At 39.8% G+C, this 22,802-nt stretch overlaps 1 protein-coding gene and 1 long non-coding RNA gene across 2 annotated transcripts in view; one reads left to right on the forward strand and one right to left on the reverse strand.

Annotated features, from left to right (window-relative positions):
* LOC113919171 (mitochondrial intermediate peptidase) overlaps positions 1-22,802 on the forward strand; it is a 175,415-nt gene that overhangs the window by 127,431 nt on the left and 25,182 nt on the right. Inside the window, exon 17 of the mRNA XM_027587945.1 lies at positions 22,054-22,175. Coding sequence (XP_027443746.1) covers positions 22,054-22,175 — 122 coding nt within the window. The remainder of the gene's footprint in view (positions 1-22,053; positions 22,176-22,802) is intronic.
* On the reverse strand, positions 976-16,909 carry LOC113919172. Its single transcript, XR_003518872.2, has 3 exons — positions 16,495-16,909; positions 16,080-16,187; positions 976-1,478 (listed from the first exon to the last, which is right to left on the reverse strand). It is a non-coding gene; the product is annotated as an uncharacterized LOC113919172 (long non-coding RNA).

The raw sequence follows: 22,802 nt of genomic DNA on the forward strand, positions 1-22,802 counted from the left end.
AGTAAAGGAAGCCAAGCATGAAAGGCTATCTGTTGTATGATTCCATGTATAAAAAATGTCTAGAATAGGCAAATCCGTAGGTACAGTAAGTAGATTGGTAGTTGTCAGGGGCTGAGAGCGAGGAGGGAATGTAGAGTGGCTGCTAATGGGTAAGGGATTTCTCTGAGGGATGCTGAAAATACTCTGGAATTAGTGGTGATGGTTGCGCAGCTTTGAAGATACTAAAGATCACTGAACTGTTTAAAAGGATGGATTTTATGGTGTGTGGATTTTACCTGAATTTTTAAGAGAAGATTTAGCCTTGGAGCAGGGAAGGGCTGTGAGGGTGACACTCGATGGGTTCTACTCCTTCCAGTAAGGGAGGGGACTGAACTGACCAGCTTGCCTCAAATGTGTGTTCTGGCTATTGTTATGTGGAGTGAGGTTTAACTTAATAATCTACAGATTTAGAAGGAACTAGAACGCCATCAGTTCATTTCAGCCCTAGACAAGCCATCACTTATGGTTGATCCTTTTGAAGATTACACCTTGAACTTTCAAATTTAAGAGATGTAAGAGGGGAAAAGTCAGTATGTAGCTCCTATTATTATAACATTATAAGATAATGTCAGTTGATACTATTTTTATACAAAGTTATAATAATACTTAGGTGCTTCTTTTTTTATAGTGACTACAGATACTTACTCATGGTTAGTTGATTCTTTTTATCTATGGCTGTTTTTGAATGGCAGTAATATGTACTGTGTCATTACCCACGTTTTCCATATGTTTCAATCATAACTCTGGTGGTTTCTTTTTTTGTAAGAAATTGCTAAAAGCTGTTCCATCAGGAATTTTGGAAATTCTTCAGACGGGATCATCAGAGAGGATTGATGACATGTTGATAGAAAGCAGGCAACCTTCATAATTTCAGTGGACCCATCATGTATTTTATTTCTGCCGGTTATTCTGTACAAAATACAGGTAGTAACACAACCTACAGAAGACATACTGTCACAGGCCCTGAGCGGCCCTTCAGAATGTGCCATCACTTCATAAACTTCTGGAGTACCTTCATGGTATTGCATGGGGGCGGGGAGGTGGTCAGCATGGGTTCCCGGAAGTGAGGGTGTTCCCCAACTTCACCGGCTCGCTTTCATCTCACCAGGAGCATAACCCTCAGTAAGATACATTTCCTCATTGTGCGTCATAGGCAACATAAAGGAAAGTTCATAAGGTGTACTTTCTCATATGATCTGGAGGGATCTTCCACCATGTGAATTAGAAAATAGGTTTGTAAAGCAGCACTCAGATCCAGGAAGCTGAGGAAATATCACTTGGAGTTATTAGGTTAATAGGTGAGAGCCCGTGAGATGAAAGTGTTACTGTGCAGACACCAGATTTCACAAATTTCAGGGATGAAATAATAGGACTTTTGGAGCATCATCTGCCTAAGAGTCGTAAATTCTTCAGTGTTAACTATATCCATCGGTTCAATCCTACGAGAAGTTAATAAAAGTTAGTGACAATCTTTTTTTTTTTAAGTGACAATCTTATCATTTCAGAAATTCAGACATGCATGTGGGGGTGTGTATGTGTGTAGTCAATAAATTAATTAGGGTTTTTTTTGCCTATTGACATTGTTATGATTTTAGTGATTATTGAAACTAGTTAATTATAGAAAGAGAGTTTGGCTTACTAATGTTAATTGTATCTAAATTACAATGGTTTGATTCTAGCTTTCCTACTCTTTTTATCATCTTTTTGTGAATTTTTTTTTTGAGGACACTGTGCTAGGCACAAGATGCAAAGAGGTACATGGTATTCTCCCTACTTGCAAAGGACTGTATTCGTAGCTGACAAACTGAGCCATCCACGCAGGCCAACACACACTTTTTGCTTACTTTCTCTCATTTAACTCATGAAGCAATCCTATGAGGTCAGTGTGATCATGGTCACATGGTCAAGCTGAGGATTTGGGAGGTCCTAGCATCAGGCGATGTTCGTACAGCTGGTCGGTGCCAAGCCCAGATTCACATGGCACTTGTCATGTTGTGATCATTCCGGTGACACTTTAATTCCTGTCTTTCTCTCCAGTAGGCTGTGGGGGGCAGTGTCCACGAAAGCAGTACCTGACATGCTGGGAGTGTTCAGCAAGTTTTGAAAAGATGGATGGGTTTTGAGCCTCTGTGCTTAACTGCTGTGTGTCGTGCCCTCAGTGGGGAGGAAAGGTGGGCAGCTGTAAGTAGCGTATGCAGGTCCTTGCTGCTAGTGCAGATACCAGGGGCTCTGGGGCTCAGGGAAGGAAACACAGCCTCTCTAGCTTTCTCTGTGAAGACTCATTTGTAACCAGGATCATATTTTGAAAGCATTAAACGAGTGTGTTTTTATTTTTCACCTCCATAACTCATTTTCCCCTTAGCCGTTCCACTAGAGTAATTCCAGGTGGTGACCGATGAAGCGAATGAGGACAGGGCCAGGTGTGGTCGCGGTGGTGGGGCAAAGTGACTGCAGCCGAGCACTTGGGTCCACCATCAGGGAGATCCGCTGCCCCAGAGGGCACTGGGGTGAGGCTGAGGCGGCAGGCAGGGGAACCAGGCCTCAGCCAGGGGCCAGGGCATGTTGTAGAAGCTCAAGCAAAGCCCTCCGTGATGGGAGCTCAGATGAGCAGGAACTCCAAGGACAAGCAAGCCCCTCCTGCCACAAGGCCTCAGCTACCAGAGGCCCAGCTACCAGGGCAGCACTAAAACTGAGGAATGGCCTTCATTCTCAGCCTCCTGACTGTGCCACCGATCAGCACTGAGTAAGACGGTGTTCCTTTTTTAACCTCACAGAAGGCCGGGTCAGTAAAGGATCATTTGAGCAGAAACTGAAGAAAGTGAGGGAGTTGAGCCATACAGATATCTCTGGGGAAAGAGTATCTGAGGCAGACAGAGAAGCAAGGACAAAGACTGTGTTTTCTGATGAAGCCAAAAAGCAGAGTGAGAAGGAAAAAATGACAGGACATGAAATCTAACAGCTAAGGATTCTTTTTTTTTTTTTTTAAAGATTTTATTTGAGAGAGAGAGAGAATGAGAGATAGAGAGCACGAGAGGAAAGAGGGTCAGAGGGAGAAGCAGACTCCCCGCTGAGCGGGGAGCCCAATATGGGACTCGATCCCGGGACTGCAGGATCATGACCTGAGCCGAAGGCAGTTAATTAACCAACTGAGCCACCCAGGCGCCCCTAACAGCTAAGGGTTCTAAGGAAGAGATTCCAGGGTTCTCCTTGACTATTTAATGCAAGACGTCAACAAGCCCATATTTGACATTGAATTGTTCCATATGTCCTTCCCCCTTTTGTGTTGTACCTTTATCTTATAGGCTAGGAATGTTGTCTGCCTGCTCCAAGCTACTTGGAGGTGGTTATAAACCTATAAATAAGCTGGTCCCTTGGAGGAGTGCAGGAAGAGTTGAGTGGCTGCTCACACAGCCCTATTATGTGCATTCACCCATCTGAGTTCCTATGTGGAGCCCATGAGTGATGCACCTGCTCTTGGATTTTCTTTCACACTGACAATTCACTGTCCCTTCTGCATCCCTTTTTTATGCATGAGCAGAAAATCCCATTGTCTACAAGGGACACCCATGTTCTTTTCCAGGTTTGCTTTCGTGGTTTTTATCTTGATGTACAAAGACACCCACTTCTTTTCTTGAACTGCTCATAATCACAGTGAAGACAGAAGCAGTATCCCTCTTCTTTTTTTGAAAATATATGTTATGTTCTTTTTTCTCTTTATCAAGATATAAATGATGCAACTCTAAGATATAGTGTAACAACATGGTAATGTGATATATATACATAAATGTTGTGAAAGGATCCCCTTCCACTGAGTTAATTAACACATTTATCACCTCACATGTTTACCTTTGTCTTTTTTTTTAATGAGAACATTTAGGTTCTACTCTTAGCAAATTTCACTTATACAATACAGTATGACTCTAGTCACCACATTATACATTAGGTCCTCAGACCTTATTACTCCTATAACTGAGAAGTTTGTATTCTTTTACCAATCCATCCTGACTTCTTTTACCCCTTGTCCCCACTACCCCTGAGCAACCACTTTTCTACTCTCTGTTTCTATGGGTTTGACTTTTATTTATTTATTTTTTAAGATTCCACATATAAGTAATATCATGCTATATCTCTTTCTCTGTCCGGCTTGTTCCATTCAGCACAGTGCCCCTCTGGACTCATTCATATTGTGACAAATGGTAGGATTTCCTGATTTTTAAGACTGAATAATATTCCGTGTATATACCAGATTTTCTTTATCCATTGTTCTGTTGATGACACTTAGGTTGTTTCCATACCTTGGCTATTGTGAATAATGCTGCATTGAACATGGAGGTGAAGATACCTCTTCAAGTTAGTTATTTCATTTCCTTTGAGTATATCCCCAGAAGTGGGATTGCTGGATCATAAGGTAACTCTATTTTTAAGTTCTCGAGGAACCTCCATACTGTTTTCCATAATGGCTGCACCAATTTACATTCCCACCAACAACTTTTCTCCATATCCTCGGCAACACTCATCTCGCCTTTTTGATGAGAGCCATTCTAACAGATGATATCTCATTGTGGTTTTGATTTGCATTTCCCCGATGATTAGTGATGTTCAGCATCTTTTCATGTGCCTGTTGGCTATTTGTATATCATCTTTGGAAAAATGTCTATTTGGATCCTTCACCCACTTTTAAATTTGTTTTATTGTTGTTGTTGTTATTGAGTTGTATGAATTGTTTGTACATTTTGGATATTAACCTTTTATTGGATATGTGATTTGCAGATATTTTCTCCCATTCCATAGGTTGCCTTTTCATTTTGTTGTTGGTTTCCTTTGCTATGGAGAAGCTTTTTAGTTTTATGCAGTCCCGCTTGTTTATTTTTGCACTTTTGTCTTTGTTTCTGTTGTCAAATCCAAAATACCATTGATAGACCAATGTCAAGGAGTTTACTGCCTGTGTTTTCTTCTAGAACTTTTATTGTTTCAGTTCTTACATTCAAGTCTGTAATCGACTTTTAGTTGATTTCTGAAAATGGTGTAAGATAGATTCATTCTTTTGCATGTGGCTGTCCACGTTTCCCATCACTGTTTATTTAAGAGACTATCCTTTCCCCATTGAGTATTCTTGTCTCATCTGTCATAAAATAATTGGCCATATATGTGTGGGTTATTTCTGGGCTCTCTGTTCTGTTCCATTGATTTATCTGTCTCTTTTTATGCCAATGCCATACTTCTTGTTTGTTTCTCTTTTTTTAAAATTTAAATTCAATTAGCCAAATATACTACATCATTAGTTTCAGATGTAGTGTTCAGTAATTCATCAGTTGCATATAACACCCAGTGTTCATCACATCACATGCCTTCCTTAATGCCCGTCACCCAGTTACCCCATCCCCCACCCCCTCCCCTCCAGCAACCCTCAGTTTGTTTCCTGTAGTTAAGAGTCTCTCATGGTTTTTCTCCCTCTCTCAAGACTTCCCATTCACTTTTCCCTCCCTTCTCCTTTGATCCTCTGCACTGTTTCTTATATTCACATATGAGTGAAACTATACGATAATTGTCTTTCTGTGATTAACATATTTTGTTCAGCATGATACCCTCCATTTCCATCCAAATCGATGTAAATGGTAAGTATTCATCCTTTCTGATGGCTGAGTAATATTCTATTGTATATATAAACCACATCTTCTCTATGCATTCATCTTCGATGGACATCTCAGCTCTTTCCACAGTTTGGCTATTGTGGACATTGCTGCTATGAACATTGGGGTGCAGGTGCCCCTTTGGATCCCTCCATTTGTATCTTTGGGGTAAATACCCAGTATTGCAGTTGCTGGGTTGTAGGGTAGCTCTATTTTTAACTTCTTGAGAAACCTCCATACTGTTTTGCAGAGTGATTGTACCAGCTTGCATTCCCACCAACAGCATAAAGAGGGTTCCCCTTTCTCTGCATCCTCGGCACCACTTGTTTCCTGTCTTGTTAGTTTTAGCCATTCTGACTGGTGTGGGTGGTATCTCGTTGTGGTTTTGATTTATATTTCCCTGATGCCAAGTGATGTGGAGCATTTTTTCATGTGCCTGTTGGCCATTTGTATGTCTTCTTTGGAGAAATATCTGTTCATGACTTCTGCCCATTTCTTGACTGGATTATTTGTCTTTTTGGTGTTGAGTTTGCTAAGTTCTTTATAGGTCTTGGATACTAGCCCTTTATCTTTTATGTCATTTTCAAATATCTCTTCCCATTTCTTAGGTTGCCTTTTAGTTTTGTTGACTGTACTTTGCTGTGCAGAAGCTTTTTATCTTGATGAAGTCCCAATAGTTCATTTTGCTTTTGTTTCCCTTGCCTTTGGAGATGTGTCTAGCAAGAAGTTTCTGTGGCTGAGGTCAAAGAAGTTGCTGCCTCTGTTATCTAGGATTTTGATGGATTCCTGTCTAACATTTAGGTCTTTCATCCATTTTGAGTTTATCTTTGTACATGGTGTAAGAAAATGGTCCAGTTTCATTCTCCCACATGTGGCTGTCCAGTTTTCCCAACACCATTTGTTGAAGAGACTGTCCTTTTTCCATTGGATATTCTTTCCTGCTTTGTCGAAGATTAGTTGACCATAGAGTTGAGTCCATTTCTGGGTTCTCTGTTCTGTTCCATTGATCTATGTGTCTGTTTTTGTGCCAGTACCATACTGTCTTGATGACTACAGCTTTGTAATAGAATTGTGATGCCACCAATTGGTTTTCTTTTTCAACATTCCTCTGGCTATTCAGCGTCTTTTCTGGTTCCTTACAAATTTCAGGATTATTTATTCTAGCTCCATGAAGAATGGCGATGGTATTTTGATAGGGATTGCATTGAATGTGTAGATTGCTCTGAATAGCCTAGACATTTTAACAATATTTATTCTGTAATCCATGAACATGGAATGTTTTTCCATTTCTTTGTGTCTTCCTCAATTTATTACATAAGTGTTCTCTTTTAGAGTACAGATCCTTTACTTTGGTTAGGTTTATTCTTAGGTATCTTATGGTTTTTGGTGTAATCGTAAATGGGATTAATTTCTTAATTTCTCTTTCTTCTGTATCATTGTTAGTGTATAGAAATGCAACTTATTTCTGTGCATTGATTTTATATCCTGCCACTTGGCTGAATTCCTGTATGAGTTCTAGCAATTTTGGGGTGGAGTCTTTTGGGTTTTCCACATAAAGTATCATGTCATCTCTGAAGAGTGAGCGTTTGACTTCTTCTTTGCCAATTTGAATGACTTTTATTTCTTTTTGTTATCTGATTACTGAAGTTAGGACCTCTAGTACCATGTTGAACAGCAGTGGTAAGAGTGAGCATCGCTGTTGTGTTCCTGACCTTAGAGGAAGAGTTCTCAGTTTTTCCCCATTGAAAATGATATTTTCTTTTTGTAGATGGCTGTTATGATATTGAGATATGTTCCTTCATAGTGTAGGGATCTACACTATGGAGAGTTTTAGTCAAGAAAGGATGCTGTATTTTGTCAAATGCTTTTTCTGCATCAATTGAGTAGATCATATAGTTCTTTTCCTTTCTTTTATCAATGTGATGTATCATGTTGACTGATTTGTGAATGTTGAACCACTCTTGCAGCCCAGGAATAAATCCCACTTGGTTGTGGTGAATAATCCTTTTAATGTACTGTTGGATCCTATTGGCTAGTATCTTGTATTTTGTTATCCATGTTCATCACGGATATTGGTCTGCAAATCTTTTTGGTGGGGTCTTTGTCTAGTTTTGGGATCAAGGTAACACTGGCCTCATAGAATGAGTTTGAAAGTTTTCCTTCCTTTTCTATTTGTTGAAACAGCTTCAGAAGAACAGGTATTAGTTCTTTAAATGTTTGGTAGAATTCCTATGGGAAGCCATCAGGCCCTGGACTCCTGTTTGTTGAGAGATTTTTGATTACTGCTTCAATTTCCTTGTTGGTTATGGGTCTGTTCAGGTTTTCTATTTCTTCCTGTTTCAGTTTTGGTAGTTTACATGTTTCCAGGAATGCATCCATTTCTTCCAGATTGCCTAACTTTTTGGCATGTACTTGCTCATAATATGTTCTTAAAATTGTATTTACTTGGTGTTGGTTGTTATCTCACCTCTTTCATTCATGATTTTATTAATTTGGGTCCTTTCTCTTCTTGATAAGTCTGGCTAGGGGGTTATCGATCTTATTCTTTCAAAGAACCAGCTTCTAGTTTCATTGATCCGTTCTACAGTTCTTCTGGTTTCTATTTCATTGATTTCTGGTCTAATCTTTATTATTTTTCTTCTCCTGCTTGGTTTAGGCTTTATTTTCTGTTCTTTTTCCAGCTCCTTTAGGTGTAAGGTTAGCTTGTGTATTTGAGACTTTTCTGATTTTTTTTGAGAAAGGCTTGTATTGCTCTTAGGACCACCTTTGCTGTATCCCAAAGGTTTTGAACAGTTGTGTTTTCATTTTCATTTGTTTCCATAAGTTTTTTTTAATTCTTTTTAATTTCCTGGTTGACCCATTCATTCTTTAGTTGGATGCTCTTTAACCTCCAAGTGTTTGAGTTCCTTCCAAATTTCCTCTTGTAACTGAGTTCAAATTTCAAAGCATTGTGGTCTGAAAATATGCAGGGAATAATTCCAGTCTTTTGGTACCAGTTGAGGACTGACTGTGACCCAGTATGTGATATATTCTGTTCCATGACAGTTCTGAAAGTTCCATGTGCACTCGAGAAGACTGTGTATTCTGTTGCTTTAGGATGAAAGGCTCTGTATATATCTGTGAAGTCCATCTGGTCCAGTGTATCATTCAGAGCCCTTGTTTCCTTGTTGATCCTAGATGATCTGTCCATTGCTGAGTGGGGTGTTGAAGTCCCCTAATATTACTGTATTATTATCAATGTTTTTCTTTAATTTGGTTTTTTATTGGTTGATTTAATTGGCTACTCCCAAGTTAGGGGAATAAGTATTTATAATTATTAGATCTTCTTGTTGGATAGATCCTTTAAGTATGATATAGTGTCCCTCTTCATCCCTTACTTTGGTTTAAATCTAATTTGTCTGATATGAGATTGCTACCCCAGCTTTCTTTTGATGTCCATTGGCATGATAAATGGTTCTCCACCCCCTCGCTTTCAATCTGGAGGTCTCTTTGGGTCTAAAATGGGCTGTTGTAGACAGCATATGAATGGGTTTTGCTTTTTTTTTAATCCAATTTAATACCCTTTGTCTTTTGATTGGAGCATTTAGCCCATTTACATTCAGAGTAATTATTGACAGATACGAATTTAGTGCCCTTGTATTACCAGTAAAGTCCATGTTTCTGTAGGTTGTCTCTGTTTTCTTTCTGGTCTATTTACTTTTGGTCTCTCTCTTCACTTACAGGATCCCCTTTAAAATTTTTGAAGGGCTGGTTTAGTAATTACAAATTCTTTTAGTTTCTATTTGTCCTGGAAGCTCTTTATCTTTTCTTCCATTCTGAATGACAGCCTTGCTGGATAAAGTATTCTTGGCTGCATGTTTTTCTCATTTAGTACCCTGAATATATCATGCCAGTCCTTTCTGGCCTGCCAGGTCTCTGTGTATAGGTCTGCTGCCAGTTTAATGTTTCTACCATTGTAGGTTAAGGAGCTCTTGCCTCGAGCTGCTTTCAGGATTTTCTCTTTATTTCTGAAATTTGCAAGCTTCACTATTATATATCAGGGTGTTGATCTATTTTTATTGATTTTGGGGGTATTCTCTCTACCTCTTGGACTTGAATGCCTGTTTTCTTCCCCAGATTAGGGAAGTTCTCAGCTATGATTTGCTCAAATATACCTTCTATCCCTCTCTCTCTCTTTTTCCTTTGGGACCCCAATAATTCTAATATTGTTTCACATTATGGTGTAGCTGATTTTTTGAAGCCTCCCCTCATGGTCCATTAGTTGTTTTTCTCTCTTTTTCTCAGCTTCCTTCCTTCCCATCATCTTGTTTTATGTGTCACTGACTCTTCTGCCTTATTTATCCTAACTGTTAGAGCATCCAGTTTAGACTGCATCTCAGTTAAAGAATTTTAATTTCAGCCTTATTAGATTTTATTTCTGCACTAAGAGATTCTCTAGTATCTTTTATGCTTTTTTCAAGTCCAGCTAGTAACTTTATAATCATTATCCTGAATTCCAGCTCTGAGATTTTACTTATATCCATATTGATTAGATCTGTGGCAGAGAGTATTACCTCTCATTCTTTCCTTTGTTTTGAATTCCACCTTCTAGTCATTTTGCCCAGAGAAGAATGGATGAACGAGAGAACAGAATCTAAAATACCAACCACAACCCAGGCGAAATACACACTAGACAAATCTGAAGAGGTCAGAAAAAAATGGAAAGAAAAAGGAGAAAAGGGGGAAAAGGAATATAATCTCCCTGGTGGACAAAACAGGTGGTCCACATGGTCCTGGGTATATTTTGGTCTGTTTGTTAGAAGACACTAAGTCCCAAAATTGTAAAGAAAGCAGAACTTATATATATACAAAAATAAAATTGGATACAGTGAAAGGAAGCCAAAAATGAAGAGTGTATCTATAAAATGTAAATGTAAAAATGAAAGTTAAAAAAAAGACTTAAAAACAAAGAGTTGATAAAGTAAGAAACTCGTTGAAAGGGAAAAAAAAAGAAAAGGAAAATTTTAAACTGAAATATAAAAGATTCATGAGAGAAAAAAAAACCTCGAATTCTATATACTATTTTCCCCTAGTGCTGGAGTTTTGCAGTTCTGTGTGCTTGGTAAACTTGGTATTCCCCTGATGTTCCAACTGGTCTTCTGGGAGAAGGGCCTGCTGCACTGATTTTCAGGTGTCTTTGCCTGGGTGGAGTTGCACTGCCTCTTCCCAGGGGGCTGGGCTCAGTGTAAGCTGCTTCAGTTTCTTCTCTGTGGCTCTTGTTTCCTGAAGGCTTTCTGTGCCACTGCTTCAGAGGATGAAAATAAAAATGACGAACCCCCAACTCCCCTCCTGGAACTGAAAGTTCACAGCCCCCTCTCTTCAGTAAACCCTCAGGGAAAAGCAGTCTTCCATTTTGTTTGTGCCAAACTCTGCAGACTCTTGCAGTGTGCACCCGCACTGATCCTCCCGGGGGAGGGAGAAGGGTCGCAGCGGGCCTGCCACTTGCAGGGCCTCTTCCCAGAGAGTAGTTGTCCGGTTGTGCCCCGGTTTGTGGTTTATGGCAAACTGAATTGATAGCCCACTCCCACCTCGTTGACCATACCAGGTTCGCTGCTCCAGTTCTTGGAAATTCTGCTGGCTCTGGCACCCCCATTTTCCTTGACCCCAGGGAATCCAGAGACCACACTGTCCCACCGAGGATTATGCCCTCTTTGCCACCTGAGCACCTTTCAGGCAGGGATGTCTCTCACTGGAGCAATTTCCTAAAAGTTCTGATTTTGTGCTCCGAGGCTATATCACTTTCCAGTAGCTGACTTTCGGAGGCTCCCTCCCCCTGCCATGTATCTTCCCATATATCCCTCCAGTACACTTCTCTGCACCTCCTACCTTGCAAAAAGTGGTCGCTTTTCTATTTGTAGAATTCAGCAATTCTTTGCTTACACCTCAGGTTGAATTCATAGGTATTCAGAATGATTGATAGTTATCTAGCTAAAGTCAAGGGACCAGATGAAATGAGGACTGCTACTCTTCTGCCATCTTGCCTCCCTCCCCCTGCAGTGCCATACTGTTTTGATTACTATAGCTTTGTAATATAGTTTGAAATTAGGAAGCCTGTTGTCTCCAGTTTTGTTCTTCTTTCTCAAGATTGCTTTGGCTATTGGGGGTCTTTTGTGGTTTCATACAAATTTTAGAACTGCTTTTTCTAATTGTGTGGAAAATGCCATTAGAATTTTGATAGGGACTGCATTGAATCTACAGATAGCTTTGGGTAGGATGGTCATTTTAGCAATATTAATTCTTCCGGTCCGTGAACATGAAATATCTTCCCATTTTTGTCTTCTTCAGTAGCTTTCAGTGTACAGAACTTTCACTTCCATGGTTAAATTTATTCCTAAATATTTTATTCTTTTTGATGCAATTGTGAATGGGATTGTTTTCTTAATTTCTCTTTCTGAGGGTTCATTGTTGGTATACAAATGCAACTGATTTTTGTACATTGATTTTATATCCTGCAACTTACTGAATTGTTTATTAGCCTAACACGTTTTTTTTGTGTGTGGAATTTTTAGGGTTTTCTTTATGTAATATCATGTCATGGTAGAGACAGTTTTACTTCTTTTCTGATTTGAATGCCTTTTATTTCATCTTGCATAATTGCTCTGGCTATAACTTCTAGTACTACACTGATAAAAGTGTCTAGAATGGGCATTTTTATCTACTTCCTTATCTCAGAGGAAAGAGTTTCACTGTTTTCATCATTGAGTGTGAAGTTAGCTGAGGTTTGGCATGGCATGAGGTTTGTCATAGATGGCCTTTAATATGTTGAGGTACATTTCCTCTATACCCAATTTGTTGAGAGTTTTTATCATGATTGGATGTTGAATTTTGTCTGATGCTTTTCTTGCAACTATTGAGATGATCGTATGATTTTTACCCACCCTTTTGCTAATGTGATATATCACAATGATTGATTTGGGGGTGTTGAACCACACTTAATATCTCTGGAATAAATCCCACTTGGTCATGGTGTATGATCCTTTTGATGTACTGTTTAATTCAGTTTGCTGATATTTTGTTGAGGATTTTTACGTCTATATTTGTCAAGGATATTGGCCTGTAATTTTCTTATAATGTCCTTGTCTGGTTTTCATATCATTACAAAGCTGCGCTCCCAGAATGAGTTTGGAAGTGTTCCCTCCTCTTCTTTTTTTTTTTTGGGGAAGTGTTTGAGAAAGATTGGTATTAGTTCTTTTTTAAACATCTGGTGGAATTCACCTGTGAAGCCATCTGGTCTTGGACTTGTGTTTGTTAGGTTTTTAATTCCCGATTCAATCTCCTTACTAGTAATATGTTTGTTCAGATTTCCTATTTTTTCTTGATTCAGTCTTGGTAGATTGTATATTTCTAGGAATGCATCCATTTTTTTCTCGGTTGTCCAATTTGTTGATGTATAATTATTTATAATCTCCATGATCCTATTTCTGTAGTATTAGTTGTAACCTTTCTTTCATAACTAATATTATCCTCTCACTTCTCTCAGTATATCTGGATATGGTTCATCTATTTTGTTTCTTTAAAAAAAAAAACAAAAAAACTGCTCTAGGGGTGCCTGGGTGGCTCATTTGGATGGGTGGCCAACTCTTGCTTTCATCTTGGGTTATAATCCTAGGGTCCTGGGATTGAGCCCCACATCAGGCTCTGTGCTCAGCGGGGAGTCTGAGGATTCTTACTCTCCTTCTCCCTCTGCCCTTCTTCCCCCACAAATAAATAAATACATCTTTTAAAAATACGTTCATTTCATTGTTATTTTCTATTGTCTTTTAGTCACTATTTCATCTGTTTCCACTCTGATCTTTGTTATTTCCTTCCTTCTCCTAGCTTTGGGCTTAATTGGTTCCTCTTTTTCTAGTTCCTTAAAGTATAAAGTTAGGTTGATTTTTTTTTTTTTTTTTTGAGATCTTCCATCTTAAATCTGCTTTTGCAGCATCCCATAGATTTTGATGTACTGCACCTTTGTTTTTGTTTGTTTCGAGATATTTTTTAATTTTGTCTTTTGGTTTCTTTTCTGACCCATTCGTTGTTCAGAAGTGTGTTGTTGAATTTCCACCTATTTGTGAATTTTCAACCTTTCCTCCTGTTATTAACATCTAGTTTCATGCCATTGTCTTCAGAGAAGATACTTGGTATGATTTCAGTCTTCTTAATTTGGTAAGACTTGTTTTGTGACCTATCATATAATCTGTGCTGGAGAATGTTCTGTGTGTGCTTGAGAAGACTATGCAGTCTGCTCTTGTTGGATCGGATGATCTGCATATATGTCTGTTAGGACCATTTGATCAAAAGAATTGTTCAAGTATAATGTTTCCCAGTTGATTTTCTGTCTGGATGATCTATCCATTGTTGAAAGTCAGGTATTGAATTTCCCTGCTATTATTATTGTCTGATTGTCTGTTTTACTCTTCAGGTCGGTTAGCATTTGCTTAACATATTTAGGTGCTCTGATGTTGGGAGCATATATATTCACAGCTGTTCTATCTTGATGAATTGACTCTGTTAACACTAAATAATGACCTTCTTTGTCTCTGTTACTGTTTTGTCTTAAAGTTTATTTTTTTCTGATGTAAGTATAGCCATCCTTGTTCTCTTTTGCTTCCCATTTGCATGGAATACATTTTTCCATCCCTGCACATTGAGCCTTCGTGTGTCCTTAAAGCTGAAGGGAGTCTTTTGTCAGCAGCATATAGTTGGGTCTTAAAAAAAAAAAAAATCCAGCCAGCCACTCTGTGTCTTTTAATTGGAGAATTCAGTCCATTTACATTTAGAGTAATTATTGTTAGGTATGGAATTACTGTGGCCATTTTGTCATTTGTTTTCTGTTTGTTTTAGTATCCCGCATCTTTTGGTGAATGTATTAACACCAGAGTCGTGCCTGATTGTGTCCTGTTCTTACAGGGGTCCCTCTCGCTCTCCTGGGTGGCCTCCTGATTCCAGAAGCCCTCATATTCTGTGGCAGTTCTCATTACTTGAGCATGGGTTCCTTTAGAATGGAGAGGAACCTCCTTTTTCTCATGAGATGGTCCAGGCAAGGGGAAAAGCAATGTTAAGGAGCTTCGATTAGGAAGAAAAAAGCCAGCGTGTCTTGGTTCCAGTTCCATGCTTGTTGTTTTTCATTTATGATCTTATTTACTTAGATTAATATCACCTATCCGTGTTTCATCTAATAAGCACTTTAACAACATAAACATTTGAATTAGCTACACCTTTGCTCTGCTAACGGATTAGCTTTGATAGGCACAATCCAGTATTTCCAGGGTTTTTGTTTTTTCGAAGCTTTTTTTTTCAATATCCATATGTAAAGAAAACTGACAGTTGAGACTGACATACTAAAGAGACATACTCCTAATTAATATTTTATGCATCGATAATGATATGACTGACATTACTATTAATTGTCTGAAGAGATTTGGTCGGTTTGTTAAGAATCATTTTTTCTTCTAACACCGAGTCTTCTGAAAATAGGCCATAATTCTACCATTAGCATAGAAAATGTCTTCCATTTGTCATTAGGATTTGTGTCATAAACACACAAATATGGCATAGGAATCTGTTTCGGGGTTAGAAAATTCTCTTAATGGCACTTTGGGAAATTATTCAAGTTTGAATGGTTATGTGGAGAAGGATTTATGTAATGTGGATATTTTTATGTAGAACAGTGTTAACATTTTAACTTACTCTTATTATTATACTTAAGTTTAATATTAATATACGTGAGCCAGCTTTCCCCTGGCTGTCAGCTATAGGCCATTCATAGGTCCCAGAGGCCTCCCCCAAGTCCAGCAGTGTTAACATTTTAATTTCTTATAACACTTACTCTTATTATCGTGTGTATAAGGTCTTTCCTTTTTAGCTGTAAAAATAGCTACGTGGTGTGTTTTTGATGTGTTTAAGCTGGTATGTTAGAAATTCTAAGTCATTGGGTGTCAAATGTAAACACACAAATCATGTATAGGAGTATGTTCTGAGGGTCCAGAATTTGAAATCAGGGTGATTATAATTTTCCCATTCCTGGAAAGCAGTAGGTCACATAATTCAATTTGATACTTTAGGATGTGCAATATGGAGTAGCAAGAGAGCATGGGCTTTGATTTTAGAAAGACACCTGGCTATGAGTTCTGTCTCCACACATGTGACCTGTGTGGTCATCAGTTGGAAAAACAAAATACAATGACTTAAATCGATACAGTTCATTTCTTCCTGCCTGACAAGGCAAGGGTATGCAGATAGGGCTTGGCGGACTGGTGGCACCTCAACACATGGCTTTGATCTGCGTGCAAGGTGGTGCCAATTTTTACTTTTCAAGGCTAGCAGAGAGGGTAAAAGGGCAGGAGTATGAGCAGGGTTCTTTTTGAAGGACGGGGATGTACACATTACCTCCACTCTCCTGCGCATGCGAGAACATAGCGTAGCCACTTGAGAAAGCCTGGGAAGTGTAGTCTCTGCCTTGGTCAGATGTGTTGGAGAAAGGATGTGATTCTGTTTCTAAGAGGAAGAAGGATGAGGAGGGGCTGCTTAGCAATCTCTGCCAGTGGCCTTGACCAAATTACTCTTTCTTGACTCTATTTGTAAAATGTAAAATATTAAAACTATTTATAAAAATTTACAAAATATCTATAAAAAGTGTCATCCTCAAAAGGTTTTGACAAAGAGACATTTAATAAATATAGGTATCCCTTCCTTATTTTCAGGGGCTCATTTCTCTTAGTACTTCTGAATACAACTCTCACTTTTTGAAATAAATAATAATACACATTTTCTATTGCTGTTTAACAAATTACCACAAACTTACTGACTTAAACCAGTAGCCATCTCAGTTTCTGTGTGTCTGGAGGCAGAGCCCAGCATAGCTGCATCCCATGCTCGGGGTGTCACAGGCTGTAGCCAAGGGGTCAGCCGACTGTAGTCTCATCTGGGGCCTGACTGCCTCACCCGGGTCATTGGAAGAATTCATATCTTTGCAGCTGTGGGACCCAAGGCCCCGACTTCTTGCTGTCAGCTATAGGACTATGTCTGAGAGGCCACTCCCACATCTTAAATCCTTCCTTCCAGATCTGAAAGGATTCACTGGCTTCCTAGTAGGTGGGCTTCTCCAACATGGCTGCCGACTTCCTCAGGCTGCCGCGGAAGGTTTCTAGAGTGAGTCTGCTAACCAGAGAACACATTATGTGTAGCACAATTAATCGTGAAGGTGACATTCCATTGCTGTTGCCAGAGTCTGTTAGTTAGAAGCAAGGCACAGGTCCTGCCCGCACTCAAGGGGAGTGATTTCACAAAGGCGTGAATGAGATCATGGGGGCCACCTGGAAGTTTGTCAAGCACAATAGCTGTGTTTCATTTAAAATCACTTTGTATTACAAAAGGAGAATTCCTGTTTGTTTGGCACTGTCATTTCTCACAATGGTGAGACATTTTGGCAAAGTGTCAATAGGGACTTTTTTCAAATTAGAAATACCAGTCCATATTGATTCATGAAAAATATATATGTACACACACACATTGGGAGAGAGAGAATATAAACATGAGAAGGCAGATGGAAAAATATCTCCTTCCGCTTTCTATTGTGGTTGAACACTTTTGGAATGCTACAGATTCGGTATCTTAGAGGTACGCCACAAACCAGCAGTATTGTGTGTGGAGAATTTTAAAAAGTCAAAATGGTATGTCCATAAAGACTAGCTCAGAAATTTCCTTCTTTCTATCTTCCTGTCTTTTAGTTACCCTAATTATGACAGGTACACATTGAACAGTAGGCCTTTCTGAGCTTGCATGGTTATCACTAGGCTCATTGTTTAGAGTCTACAAAGCTTGAAGGAGATTGAAGTCACACCCTAGAAAGCATGACACAGATTGTGTACGTAGTCCAGACCTGGAGATCTGGTGTCAAAATTAGCCTCAAAAATCTGTGAAATAATGTAGTAAAAAATGTAGTTAAAAAAAACCAACATTATTAATAGCATAAGATCCAAAATTTGCTTTTAGCTCTGTAATATCCTCTTGTTTGTGATATGGATATTATTCCTGGCCTCCTTAGTGCAGTCAAAGGCTAATTTTTCAGTAACATTGAGCATCATGAAAGAATCCTGCAGTGTCTATCCATCTGTCCACCTATCCATCCATTCATCCATCTATCCCGCAGCAGCTGTTGAATTCTCTTTGTAGTCCCCATACCATGCTGAGTCCAGACATAGGCACAATACTGAGGTCTTTGCTCTTAAGGAAATTTCAACTCATGATGCACATCAAAGAGGCAGTGGGTGTCATTCCTGTTCTCATGCAATTTATAATGTCACCGATAAGATTGTTTTAAAATTAATTTTAGCTAAATGCATTTATACACATATAGTTAGAGATGAAGAAATGATGTGCTATTTGAGAGTATAATTAAGAGGAATAATTAGTTCAATCACTGAACATTTAACATGTAGTTCATGAGTGCTTACTCTGGCTCCTCTTCTAGGTCTGAAACTGAAATAGATAGTAGGTAACCAGCTCCGTTGCTGCCTTTCCATTCCTGGCCCTGTCTCTAATTTGGATGGAGGGAAATCACGTGGTTAGGAAGGGGCTACACTGAGTAAGAATCCTCAAAAGGCCTCCCCTTCCCTGAGTTCTAAAGCAAGTGATAGTTTCCACAGAGTTCCTAGAACACTCTTCACCTGCTCCACGTTCTTGTCTGTGGGATCACTGAGAGTGTCTGACCAAGAAGTCTGCAATAGCCATGCCTTGGGTGGTGTCAGGGTTGGAAGATCTACACTTCCAGTCAGAATAAAAGAAAAACTGCAAAGGTGTTTGGGTCCTTTGTTTTAAGAGCAGATCTGCACGTTACACTTCAAAGGAAGGGTGAAAATGTCCCTCCGACAGTGTCCCTTAGGAAGAATAAAGCTTCGACTTCAAAGGAAGAGCATGTCGTTATTCCTGATCTTAAAATGAAATGCTGTCTTTTCCTTTTCCTGACAAATGGGTGAAATTATAACAAAGACTTAATATTAGGTTGAATTAGAAGGAATTCAGCTATTTGTGGTTACACAGCAGAGGAACTGTAGGTCTTCGTCCACCCTAAACTTGCAAACCACTGATGAAAGGTGTCAGGTGGGTGTAATTTATCTAGCGTGTCTTGAGGTATGGAAAGGGTGTAGTACTGAACTCAAACCTGTAATTACAGAACAAGACACAACGAGGTATGCATTGTGCCAGAATATCTGCATCCAGGTAGGCATGTTGCTATAAGGCAGACGCCGTGGCAGCTCAGGAAATTGAGCATTGCACAAACCCTAATGTCTCTTTCTACACTTCTGAAAGGTCTTATTTTTATTACTCTGTTTATGTGAGGACTTAGTTATGAGCTGATGACACGAACGAACTTAGAAACTTCTTAGTGCGAATCAAATGCCTCTATTCAAGAAGGCCTGCTTTCAAGGCAACACAGAACTGCATTCAGCTGGAATCTAAACAAAATTAAGCTCTGCTCAGTACTACAAAAGCTACCACACTAGTTACGGCAGATCTCCTAGAAGAAGTTTCAAAGATAGGACCCCTTCAACTATGTGCTGCCTGTCTTGAGGCATCCACCTTGAGAGAGGTTGACGTCACCAGTAACATAAGAACCAGTATCAATGGAGTATCAGACTAAAACAGCAGGTCATATGCTATTACAAAAGATTTCATTGTATCGCAGTGGCTTTATATGAGAAAGATTACCAGTGGTCCATTAAGATGCCGGCAGAACACAAAAATTGATGTAGATCCCCTTTTTTAATAAGACAGAATATACAGAACTGTTGTATGTGTTACAAATGAATTCCGATAGACCCAACTCTTTGACTAAAAATTACTCAAAGTTTATCATAATGGAATTTGACCCATAGATGGTCCTTGACTATTTGTCTTCAATTTAAATACCACTTGCATAGGAAACAGGATGGGAAAGAAAGCCTGTCTCTACTTTCCATGCCCCCCATGCCCCGCTGAGGGTACCTATTGACTGGAGAGTGTGCAGTCACATTCTCCCATCTGGGGTGAGACCACAGTTGAGCTTCTGGGACCTCAACTCCAGCCGCCCTTCATGTGTTCATGGTGCTGGCCCCTGGGCGCGGGGCCAATGGGGAAGGATTCAGGTCTGGTTACTGTAACAGACCCCAGATACCAGCCTTGTGAGCACACCCACCCAGTGCTGGCGGTGGCTATGTGGAGTCAGAAACCACACTCCCGGCTTGTGGCTCCCCATGGCTGGGATCTCACCGTCACAGATGGCCCAACATGGCACACACAGGAGCAAGGGGCCCGTCTCTTTCCTTTCAGAACATGACTCACAAGGTGCTCACTTAACTTCCAAGCATAGCCATTTTGAAAAACAGGGAAAGTGGATATGGAGGGTAATTGTTTCTCTCTGCCCTGATATCCTCATGTTCAAAATCAGTTTCAGTGCTCCAGCACACTTTCCTTTTTTTTTTTCATGTGCACCTTTCCATTTATTTGTGCTATTCCTTTTTTTTAATAGTTTTTTTTTAAATTGAAGTATGGTTGACACACAGTGCCACATTAGCACACCTTCTTTTGTAACAACTCCTTTGCCTAATCCAGACAAAATATTTGTCTTAATGTGTTGGACACACGCAGAGAGTAAACTAGCACTGTGATCTCATTGTTAGAGTCCCTGTGTAGTAGATACAAGACAGAGAGACTGTGTTCTAAAACTTGCCACTCACTGTGATCAAGGAACCATCTTTTTTTTTTTTTAATATTTCCTCTTAGATAGAATTTGCTTATCTAGCTTATAGGTTTATGGTAAGGATTAGACCTTATATTTTATTTTCCGGGCAATTAAAAGATTTGTTAGAGAGGGAGGGGGTGGGGGGATGGGTTAGCCTGGTGATGGGTATTAAAGAGGGCACATTTTGCGTGGAGCACTGGGTGTTATGCACAAACAATGAATCATGGAACACTACATCAAAAGCTAATGATGTAATGTATGGTGATTAACATAACAATAAAAAATTAAAAAAAGATTTGTTAGAGAATGATTATCTTCGTTAAAAAAAACAGGCTTCTAGCTTATTGTGGTGATCGTTTCAAAATATATACAAATATCAAGTCATTATGTTGTATGCCTGAAACTAATATAATGTATCAATTATATCTTCATTAAAAAAAGTGAAAAAATTATGAATGAAAGAATAATATATCCATCTGTCATTATGAATAAAGCTCAGTTTTTTGGTTACATTCTTTTGAAAAATTCAGGCTTCAATTTTTCTTCTCAAAAAATGTGAATGTCAACTAAAGCACACATTAGAAGACAGTGGATTATTGCATGTTTGTTTTAGAAAAGTAAAAACCTTTAGGTCATAAATATGTCTTTTGAGGACCACTTTCGTAATTCTAGCTTTTGTTGTAGCAACATTACTGTGAATAGGCTGTGGTAAGTTTATGCATTGGCACTTGGATAACCTTCCTACTACTAACCAATCAGAATGTAGATGTTTCAGCTTTTAGGTACCAAGAAAGAACGGTATTTGTAGGACAAGAATTTTCCAGTGGAAGAGTATTCTTTCATGAAAACTCTCATGGCCTTTCTTACAATGACTATATCATTGTCCTCAAAAAAAAGAAAGAGAGAGAGAAAGGAGAGAAAAGAGAGAAAGGAAGGAAGGGAGGGAGGGAGGGAGGAGGAAGGAAAGAAGGATGGAAAGAAAGAAGGAAAGAAAGAACGGAAAGAAATGGATGCACCCCATGCCAGATCCAGAATTTCCTCTCCCGGTGTCAGTGACCAGGCATTCCAAGCAGGCTACAACAGATGTGGAAGTCCATTCCTGCTCCATTCTCTTCATCCCTCCTGCTGAGTGTGGGCTGTCCTCTCTCCATGTCTGTCACAGAAATGAATCCCAGCAGTGATGAACTTGGAAACAATTAGGTGTGGCAGGCTTGGTTTCTTCAAGGCCCCTCTCCTCGGCCGGCAGATGACTGCATTCTTACTGTGCCCTCATGTGACCTTTCCTCTGAGCCCAACCCCTGTGTCTCTCCCTTCTTAGAAGGACTCCAGTCCTACTGCATTAGGGCCCACCCTAACTGCTTCAGTTTAGCTTGACCACCCTTTTAAAGGCCCTATCTACAGTACAGTCATATTCTGAGGTATTGGGGTTAGGGCTTCAACATATGAACTTTGGCGAGGGCACACCAGTCCATAACAGTGCATAAAATGTCGAAAAATATTAGTATCGTGAGTGACGGGGCCCTCTAGAGTTAAATTTAAATTAAAACCTTTGCGGATTTCCTTATGTGTTTCCATTGTGTTCTCATACATCTAGAAATACAAAGATTTCATATTTCCTGTGCTGTGTTTCTCTTTTGGCAGGCCTGGCAGCTTCGATTCAGTCACCTTGTGGGCTATGGTGCCAAGTATTACTCTTACCTGATGTCCAGGGCAGTGGCTTCCATGGTTTGGAAGGAGTGTTTTCAACAAGACCCTTTTAACAGGTAATGAGGGGGACGAATTCTCCTCCAACTACCCCCTACCCCACTACATCTGAAGCCAGGCTGAGAACCTTAGCCACTTGCCACCTAGCCTACACCACACCTTCTGGCTGGGCCTCCCTCCCACTCCCGGAGGCAGAGCCTGGCCCCGAACCTCTGCCTTGCTCTGTAGCACTGCACAGCTGCCGCGCACTGGTGATGGTGTGGCGCCCTCCCATCGTGCCCATAGGGACCCTTTGTGTGAAAACTCTTTGCTTCTCCAGAGTGGGCCTAGACTGCTCTGCTTCCATGCCTCCCTGGTGGGTTTTCTTAGTTGTTCCAGCCTCTCTCGTTGTTTGTACCCTGCTGCTCGGTGCTCCCTGTTCCCTTGGACAGGCTTCCTTATTTGCAGCACAAGCTTCCAAGGATTCACTCATGGGGAACAACACCTGATTTCCTTTTTATTGCCCAACAAAGGACTTGCTACTGTTGTTCATTTGGGAGCAGCACCATTGGAAATTTTGATTATCTATGCTAGTGTCCACTTTGTTCTGGAAAGTTTCCCCTCTGCCTGACTTTGGGACACTTTCTTCCCCTATAAGACAGTGGCCGTCTGAAGAATGGGAGCAGCTCCCCGACCATTCCTCCACA

The sequence above is a fragment of the Zalophus californianus genome, chromosome 3 (assembly GCF_009762305.2).
Source record: "Zalophus californianus isolate mZalCal1 chromosome 3, mZalCal1.pri.v2, whole genome shotgun sequence".
In the NCBI taxonomy this organism is placed as follows: domain Eukaryota; kingdom Metazoa; phylum Chordata; class Mammalia; order Carnivora; family Otariidae; genus Zalophus; species Zalophus californianus.